The sequence below is a fragment of the Echinops telfairi genome, unplaced genomic scaffold (assembly GCF_000313985.2).
Source record: "Echinops telfairi isolate 266 unplaced genomic scaffold, ASM31398v2 ScPeMD7_31;HRSCAF=116, whole genome shotgun sequence".
Taxonomy (NCBI): domain Eukaryota; kingdom Metazoa; phylum Chordata; class Mammalia; order Afrosoricida; family Tenrecidae; genus Echinops; species Echinops telfairi.
In genome coordinates this window covers 44,957,827-44,967,296 of record NW_022103928.1, presented here as the reverse complement: position 1 = coordinate 44,967,296, position 9,470 = coordinate 44,957,827, and the positions used below count along the sequence as shown (strand labels likewise).

Here is a 9,470-nt window from a genome sequence, read left to right as displayed (position 1 = left end):
GCTCCATTCCCTTGTTCTGTTGCACCCCCTTAGTGTTTTGCCTCGGTGTGGTGGGATCAGATCAGGTACAATTCCCACACTATGTCTGGTGTTGTCCCCTGTAGGGCTATGGGTCAGTGACATGTCTCATAGTGGGTCAGGCCATGTGGTCCTCTCTGTGGACTGGCTGCTCTAATTGGGAACATCGTCCTCATGGCCTGGTGGACCAGGATGTGCTCCACTTTCTCCTCCTTCCCCCTCATCTGCTCCCGTGTGTTCCGATCAGATATGTCCCTCTCCCGGAGATGCAGATTCAATGCCATCCTTTCAAATAAATTCTGGGGATAAGGGACTGTATATCTTTGAGAGCAGAGAGCCTCATTTTTCTCCCTTGGAGTGGCCAATGGGTATGAACCTTTGATTTTACAGTTATCAGCCAAGTGCCTGCATGTCAGTTATTTCATCAACTTGTACATTTTTCATTGGGTTTTGGTTGCTTCCAAGGCTCACCAGACAACATCAGGGCTGTTAGAAATGGCTCAGGGAGCTTCATTCACTGAGCACAAATTGCTGGAAGAAACAGCTTCTGTTATTGGTACCTCAAAGGAGCCTGCAGAAGCTAGAATGGGTTTTTTCCTGACATCAGCTAGGACTCTCATGCTCAGGTGGCTTATAGCACCATGGCTCCTGCTTTATGAGGGAATATGTCATAAGCAGAAAGTTTAAAAAATAATGTGGTCTTTTTTTTTAATCGTTTTATTAGGGGCTCATACAAGTCTTATCACAATCCATACATACATCAATTGTTAAAGCACATTTGTACATTCATTGCCCATAATGTGGTCTTTTATACTGCTTTAAGTGGCCATCTAGTAAGCTGGCTTCTTGTGAAGTGCTGTTTGTGACTTGGTAAGTTGTAATATTGGGTGTTTTTGAGTAAAATGTCTGAAACACTTATCCTAATTAAAATCTATTTAATAGATGATAAATAGCAAATTTGTTTCACTACAGTTCCCTGGTTTTATTTTACAGAATAGCTGAAACCTTTGGATTTCAAGAAAATTACATCAAAATTGTCATAAATAAGAAACAGCTTCAACTAGGTATGTTATGTCAAAGCTTGCAGAATTTAACAAGCCACTATAGAAATAAATGACTTTGTATTCCTTTCTTTCTTCCTCCCTCCCTCCCTTCCTTCCTCCCTCCCTCCCTCCCTCCCTCCCTTCCTCTCCAAAAAATGTAGCGACCTTGCTTGTGTATAATCCAAAACCAGTTAATTAAAGTGTAAAGCAGAAGACAATTTTTCTAATATGTACTTATTTCTGCCCTGTGTCAGGATGTACTATATACGTGGAGAGAGTGATCCTAAGATTTGAATAAGTGTTAAAACTCGAAGTCTGGGAATTGCTTAGGATAAAATTAGGTTTAGGGGAATTGTACCCAAGGGAAAAGAGTTAGCTGAACAGGAAGCCCATTGTGGGGAGCGTTTCAGGTTGAGGCATAATCAGGTTGGGAGTTAACTATAGGAAGAGAAGAGAAAAGCCTAGTGTAGCTTTGAGGAGAGTAGCTCTAAGGATGAAGAGCCACATAGAGGCCACCTTGTGGAAGATGATAGATAGGCTTCTCAACCAGGGGTGATTTTGTTCCCCCAGGGGCCACTTGGGAATATTCAGAGATATTTTTGGTTGTTGGAACTGGACCAGCATCTAGGGCAGTGGTTCTCAACCTTCTTCATGCTGCGACCCTTTCATACAGTTCCTCATGTTGTGGTGAGCCCCCAACCATAAAATTATTTTCATTGCTACTTCATAACTGTAATTTTGCTACTGTTATGAATCGGGTGGCCCCTGTGAAAGGGTCGTTCGACCCCCAGGTTGAGAACTGCTGCTTATTGGATAGAAGCCTAGGGTGCTACTAAACACCCTATAATACACAGGATGGTTTCTCCACAAACCATTATTTTTTCTGCCCCAGCTATCAGTAAAACGACTGAAAAATCTAGAGTGCAAACCTTGTTCAGAGTATTTTCCCAAGACCAGTCGATGGGAAGCCATGTATGCTGGTGAGTGATGTGAAAATGGTGTAGAGACCATCTCTGATCTCTAACTGTGCAAGGGAGGAGGAGAATCCATCTCCTCCCCAGTCCAAGACTGAGTGCCCCAAGGCAGAGGTCAGACATGCCCCACCCTCTTTCCTTCTTTACTCTTTTCTGACCTCAACCCAAACACCTTGCTTTTCTGCTGCGTTCAGTAATCCGTTGCAAAGGCATCACAGAACTCGAGTCAATACTCATGGTTATGGGTGTTTGTTAGGGAAATTAATAGGGTACCACAAGTCAGGATCTTAAAACAGGAGATAGTGGTTGGTCCACAAGCAGTGCCTCTCCTCAGCCATCAGCCAAGTCTTCCTCTGGTTCTCAGCCTCTCAACAATCCCTTGGCCTCTGCTTTGTCTCATGAGCTGGAAGCCTGCCCAGGGCTTTGCCTCACAGTCTCAGGGTGGTGGCTCTTCTGCTGTGGTGCCTCTGGACTCTGTATGGCATGGCTTCTGCTGCCTCTGCCACTTCGGGCAGAGAGGGATCTTGAATACGCTCCTCTGGTGGCTCTTCTTCCTTGACAGTCCCTGAAGTTCTCTATCCCAGCTTCTGAGATGCTTTGATGCTTTATTTTTATAGTCAGGCAAATGGTAAACCTGACCAATCCTTTAGTTATAGCCCTCTATCCTGTATTTGCATGGTCCCACCCCATCATTTGGTAGGAGTTACAGATAAATGGATAGAAGAGCCACATTAAGTAGTTTTCTTTCACCACAATTGTATACATTCCTCTTTGTGTTTAAAAGATTACTTGGCCTCATGAGGAGAGTGAATGGGTTTGATGGGAACATGAGTAAGTCTCGAGCGTCCAGTTATTACAGATGTTCAGGCAAGCGCTGTAGTCTTGTGATTTCCAGTGGCTTCCTTTGATCTACGGAATCGAATTCAGATGATCTGGGCCTTCCTTACCAGTGCTCTCTCTGTTCATTTCCTCGCAGATGCTCACTCTGGAGCCACGCTCGGCCGTTCCCTGTTCTCACACATTCTCTCATTGTGACTCCACTGAACCCCCTCTCGTCCCCCTCTTCATCCCACTGCAAACTCTGAGGTTAGAAGCCTAGGCCCAGCTCCCCAACACCTCTTTTGAAGTAGCTTTTTGTAATATATGGAGCCTGCCTTGTCCCCACAAATGTGGATTGATCTAGGCTTGCATTTGTGACATTGGTTTTGTGCACTTCATTTTGTTTTCCATGTCTGTTTCTGAAGCAAACAGCGCAAAAGTTTAATTATGTCTTAAGGGCCAGCCCCATGTGAATATGGTGTTTAGTAAGGTTCCAACAGTTGGTTGTGTGGCTGGTTGAGCCGGTCATTCTACTGATGTTTTGTGTTGGTAGCCTAGGTATGAAGAGCTGTGTTAGTTGTGCTGTTTTACTTCCTAGCACACCCGCCTCGAAAATGCCCTTCAGTAGATCATTGGGTCAGCAAAATGTATTAGAGGCACGCCATGAAATACAGAACAATGATGAGCCCATGAAATAAAAGCTGTCGAGAGAGACCAATCCTCAGTGATAGTTACCAGAGTAGGAGGGACTTACTCTCTAGGTTGTAGATACTTGTGATTTTTTTGGTAGTGGCATTGAAGGTGGGTGTAATGAGCCCAGCTTGACCTATGTTAATGATGCCACTAAGAAGCACACAAGATAAGAGGATATTTGTGCTAAGGAATACGACACGTGTCATTTGGGTACAATACCAACAATGAGAAAAATGACTATTTGGTCACCTACATATCTGGGTATGTGTATATATGAGTAGCTGCAGGTGTGCATAGATGTGGGTAAGTTATAAAGTATTGTTGCAAAAAAATATTATTGCTACGAAATCATAGAAACCTTTATCAAACAAAAATAACAGAATGTGAAGCTGTTTTCAACATGTTCTCCATCCAAGTTCATATACTTCTAATGTAGCGTTTCCATCTTTCTGACCCTTTACTACAGAATTCTATAGTTTTAGATTTATAATTGGTCAAAATGCCAGTTTTGATATCCTTAAATGACTCACATCATGATCTTTCAGCATGTTCTTTGAGTTTGGGGATGCAAAAGAAGTCTGAGGTTGGGGATTGGGCTGTAGATTGCCTGGGGGAAGGTCCCCCAAACAGTATTCATGTGGGTCTATGCTTGCTACACTCAAAGAGGGAGTCCAGGTGAATAGTCATGCTGGCAAGCCATCCTTGTGCAACTTTGCCAATCGATGCAGTTTTCACGTTTCTTAAAACTTCCTAGTGCTCTCCTATAATCTGTGTCCTTTACACAGTCTCGGTAACCTTCTCAGCGGACGTCCCTGCCTCGAATTTAACTGGCCCAGCAGATCCTCTCAGGCCAAGGTTTGGAATGGACTTTTTTTTAAGGTTTTGATACTAAGAGAAATCTATTACAGAAAGGAGAAAGGACTTCTCTTCAGTCATTCACTGATTGCAGAGACGTAATTAAACAAGTTTTGTTTGGAATACATGTGTTAACGTATGCGCGGGAACCCTAGTAGCAATACTTCTTGACGTACCCTATGAATGCACAGATAGAAGTATCTGTGTACATCGAGGTGTGCGTATGCACACACATATTTTCCTAGAGGATACCGTTTCAGATACTTCTCAGGTGTAACCAAACACCTTGTAAGAGTGATTTTCTGCGTTTGAAGGCTTAGACTTTAGACTCTTGACAACTCTCTCAGCTGTCATACTATCCTTCACAAAGTCCACGTTGTACATCCCTGGATGGTGAATAGCATCTGGGCTCTTAAAATCGTTCCAGCAGCTGTCTAAAATACCACTACTGGTTTCTGTTTGTCAACTATCAGTTTCTCTTTGGCACAAAAGAGAAAGAAGGAAACGAAAGCCTCGGAGAATAAAATAAAAACGGCCTGTCTACAGGACGTTGTAACAGATGACATGAGCCATAGCCTCGTTTTCCGTGACCCCAGAAGAACTAGATGATGTCTGGCTAACAGTACCAACCATAATTGTCAGGGCCACTGTAGATGTTCCCTGATTGAATGGGAGAAAACATTGGACCACTAGACACTAGAAAACTTCCTGAGATGATCACCCAGAGAGACTCAAAATTCTGAACCCAAACTATCCTCTGAGGTCTCCTTTGAGTGAAATAACAGCTCGAGGTTGACGCACACAATAACGGCCCATCCAACAATGTTGCAGCATTACCCTGACAGGGAGCTTTGAGAGCTTCAGCTGCTTTCACAAGAGGATGTAGAACCAAGCATATTGCTGATAATACATGGAACTTCGCTGAAAGCAGAGAATGCTAGAAATAGATTTGCCTGTGTTCTATTGACTATGCCAAGGCATTCGACTGTATGGATCATAACAAACTACGACTAACTGAGAAAAACTGGGAATTCAGCACTTCATTGTGCTCATGCAGAACTTGTACATGGATCAAGAGGCACCTGTGAGAACAGAACAAGGGAATACTGCTTGGTTTAAAATCAGGAAAGATATGCATCAGGGTTGCACCCTCTCAGCATACTTACATGGAGAATAATTGGGCATCAGAATTGGAGGGAGGCTGATTAGCCTGTGATACGTAGGTGGCAGGACTGTTTGCTGAAAGTGAGGAAGACTTGAAGATCAAGGATTGCAGCCTTCAGTACGGATAACAACTCAATGTCAAGAACCAAATTCCTCACAACTGGACCAGTAGGTAACATGATAAATGGAGACAAGGTTGAAGTTGTCAAGGATTTCATCTTGCTTGGATCCACAGCCAATGCGCATGGAAGCAAGAGTCAAGAGATCAATGCAACACATTGCATTGGGCAAGTCTGTTGCCCAAGACCTCATTAGAGTGTCGAAAAGCAAGGAGGTAACTTTGAAGACTAAGGTGTCAGGTGCTTTCTACCTGACAGCACACCTGGACTCCTTAATATGTAGCATGTTTCTGTTGTTTGGTGCCATCGATTCAGTTCAGACTCCACCGTGACCGTATGTACCACAGATGGAAACACTGCCCGGTTCTGTGCCATCGTCACAATTGTTCATCTGTTTGGGTTCATTGTTGCAGCCACTGTGGTAATCCATCGCGTCGAGGGTCTTTTTTGTAACACAGTAGTTTGCAATGTTATTGGAGTTGCAGAATTCCACTTATCTTAGTGAACGGCTTTGGAGCCAATACATCGAAAGATTCTTTGTATGATATGCAATTCTGCTTTTTTCAGGGAAAACCCTGCAAGAGCAAGGAGTGACCCATAACGTGAAGGCTATGGTGCTTGAACTAAAGCAGTCTGAAGAGGATGCGAGAAAGAACTTTCAGGTAGAAGAAGAAGAGCAAAATGAAGCTGAACTGAAAGAAAAAAAGATCCAGAGGACCAAGAGAGGACTGGAAATCCTGGCAGAGAGAGGTACCCTGAGCCCACCCTACCCGGCTGGTTTCGATAGGTAGTCAAAGGGGACAGGGAATCATGCAGTTGGGAGTTGTGATTTCTCAACTGAATTTTTTCCCCTCTAAACAGTTTGGTGTTTAATGTCTGTCCCCTGCTCTTTAACACTGACTGGTGACGTTCCCTTTGTTCACTGCAGCTGAGATGGTGGTGGATCCGGAGACTACACCTTACTTAGACATAGCCAACCAGACAGGCCGATCAATCAAGATCCCCCCCTCGGAGAGAAAGGTAAGTGCTCTGTGAAGTGAATCGTTTTCCTAGTTATTTTACTGTGGGATGCGCTCCAGGATTCAGAAACTTTTCCAAGAGGAGAAACTGTGTTCCTGTGATCAGCAGGGTGCATCCAGTGGGTCTGCCCTGTGTTCTGGGGAGTTGTACCAAATGCTATGCCTTACTGCCCTCTGGCAGTGATGGTGAACATGCTCTGGGGTTGACTCCCTGCCTGCATGGTAGCTGACCTTCTCTGACATTGGTTGATTTGGAGGGCCATGGCCTCAAGGGCTCTGTCTGAACGGAAGCATTGGTGGGAAGTAGTTCATGGAAATTCTGACAGATGATGCTGACATCTCCTCGCTTTCCAGCTGTTCTCAAATCTGGATAGGTAGGACATTGTTTCCTTTGTGAACATTATTTCCCAAAGGGTCTTCATGAAAGGGGTTTTACATTGTGGATCCTGAGACCAGTTTTTGAGCCCAGTAGCTGCTGCTTCTTTTTTTTCTAATCATTTTATTAGGGGCTCATACAACTCATCACAATCCATACATACATCAATTGTGTAAAGCACATTTGTGCATTCATTGCCCTCATCATTCTCAAAACATTTCCTCTCCACTTAAGTACCCGGCATTAGGTCCTCATTTTTCCCCTCCCTCCCTGCTCCCCCCTCACTCATGAGCCCTTGTTAATTTATACATTATTATTTTGTCATATCTTGTCCTGTGCGACGTCTCCCTTCACCCACTTTTCTGTTGTCCATCCCCCAGGGAGGTCACATACAGTTCCTTGTAATCGGTTCCCTCCAGTAGCTTCTTCTAATGAGTGAAGTGCTCTAATGATTATGGGTTAAGCTAATTTCTTAAAATGCTTTTAAAGCACAGCTTTGAGTAAACTCTACTATATGAATTATTCTGTTTAAAATCGAGATTTAAAGTTGTTTCAATAACAGAACTTTAGCTAGAGCAATGGTAGATTTTAATATTGGTAATTCTTTGCCAACTATTTTATATTAAATAATGACATTTAGATCTTTTTAGAAAACCTTTATAAGATGGAATTATATAAAAATTCAAATGTAAGACAAATTACCTGACAATATTTTTGGATTGGCTTTTTTTCTTCTTTTTGAACTTAGCTGAAGATTTAATGAGCAGATCGATTTCCCTTTCAACAGTTCATAAACTTTTTGGTTCACATCATCGAGTGTAATCCGTGTAACAGCATGTATCCCACTTTCTTCCACGTTTCCTGTTTTCATTTCTCTTCCTCTCCTAACATTCCTGAACTTTATCCTCAGGTAAACGCTGCCCTTTCTATCTTGAATGGTCGACTATTCTAAGCTGTGCCTGCCTCCCTAGGCTTAATAGTCCCATTACAGACCTGTTTATTTTTGAGATGGGGTGGATTTATTTCCAGACCTAAAGAGTGACTAAGGGCCAGAGTCTCATCCCATTTATCACAGAGAATGGCTTACGACCCAGAACGTTGAAAGATTCTTTATATGATAAGCCATCTAAATTTTACAGAGCAAAGAGTGACACACAGAGTGAAGTCCCTATCTGACCAATACGCCTGGTCTTTTTTATGATTGCGGGTTTTATTCCACATTTTTCTCCCACTTTCTCCAGAATCTTCTAGTGCAGTCCTTCTTAGGGAAGGTGGTAGTGGTAGATGTCTGTCAGGGTCATGAAGACTGCTGGTGACATGCAAGGCCACTAATCCGCTGGACTAATCCAGTGGATGCAATTCTACAGCGATAATAAGATATGTTGCTACATGTCTTCCGTTTTCTCCAGACCTATCAGCGGGGTCTTATGGAATGTTGTAAGAAATGCAGGACAACAGGTATCCAATAAATGGGTGAAGATGATGGGCCAGGTGCTGGTGGTGACCACATCAAACAGAGCCAATCGAGTTGTTTTGTTTCAATGTTTAAATATTTGATAATTTTCTTAATTTTGGCTTTTTGCTCTAGTTGTGATCTGCTTTTTGTTTTTTACTTTGTTACATTTTAGAATTAATATTCTTATAATTTGTTTTACTATAATATAAAATTTTTTTAATACATTTTTTCCTTAGGCCCTTATGTTAGCTATGGGATATCATGAGAAGGGCAGAGCTTTCCTGAAAAGAAAGGAATATGGAATAGCATTGCCATGTCTGTTGGACGCCGACAAGTACTTCTGGTAGGAACTTTTGTACTTGGCTAATACCAGTTTTAAGGCGGGTGGCCTAGATTTTATACTGTACCCTCCCTTCGCCCATACTGCACCCAAGATAATGGTTAATATGAAATAGTGGTGAAGACCAATTTGGGAATTTTTTCTAATTGATCTTCCTTCCCTGTAAAGAAAGGAATTTTATCAACAAATGTACTTGTTTTTAATAGCAAGCATATAGGATATTGCCTCTTTTTTATGTGTGCCTTTTATTACCTGAAGTAACAATTTTAAAATTCTCCATCAGATTTTCAGTTAATGATTTGGTGTAGACTTTGTTCCTCATTCCCCAAATCCATTATTTTAGTAGAGGATGTAAAAGGGTGGTAATCTGTGGGGTGAAGGGAGAGGGGGCTCCCCCACAAATCATCACATGTCCGGTGGATGCAATTCTACAGCGATAATAAGATTATAGTAAAGTCATATTGAGCATAAGAAGTCAAAGATAGTCAAGTAATGGAGTCAGACACAATTCATGGTAGCATTGCTCACCTTAGCCCTGCTTGATGGTCCACGTGGGGGTAACCCGGCCGGGAGAGCAGGAGAGCCCTCAGGACC

The 9,470-nt window shown here is 42.7% G+C and overlaps 1 protein-coding gene across 1 annotated transcript in view; it reads left to right on the top strand.

Moving 5' to 3' along the window:
- The window catches only part of NUB1 (negative regulator of ubiquitin like proteins 1), a 37,356-nt gene that overhangs the window by 10,310 nt on the left and 17,576 nt on the right, over nt 1–9,470 (top strand). The window contains exons 4-7 of the mRNA XM_013004618.2: nt 1,012–1,082; nt 6,253–6,435; nt 6,614–6,705; nt 8,773–8,879. Coding sequence (XP_012860072.1) covers nt 1,012–1,082; nt 6,253–6,435; nt 6,614–6,705; nt 8,773–8,879 — 453 coding nt within the window. The remainder of the gene's footprint in view (nt 1–1,011; nt 1,083–6,252; nt 6,436–6,613; nt 6,706–8,772; nt 8,880–9,470) is intronic.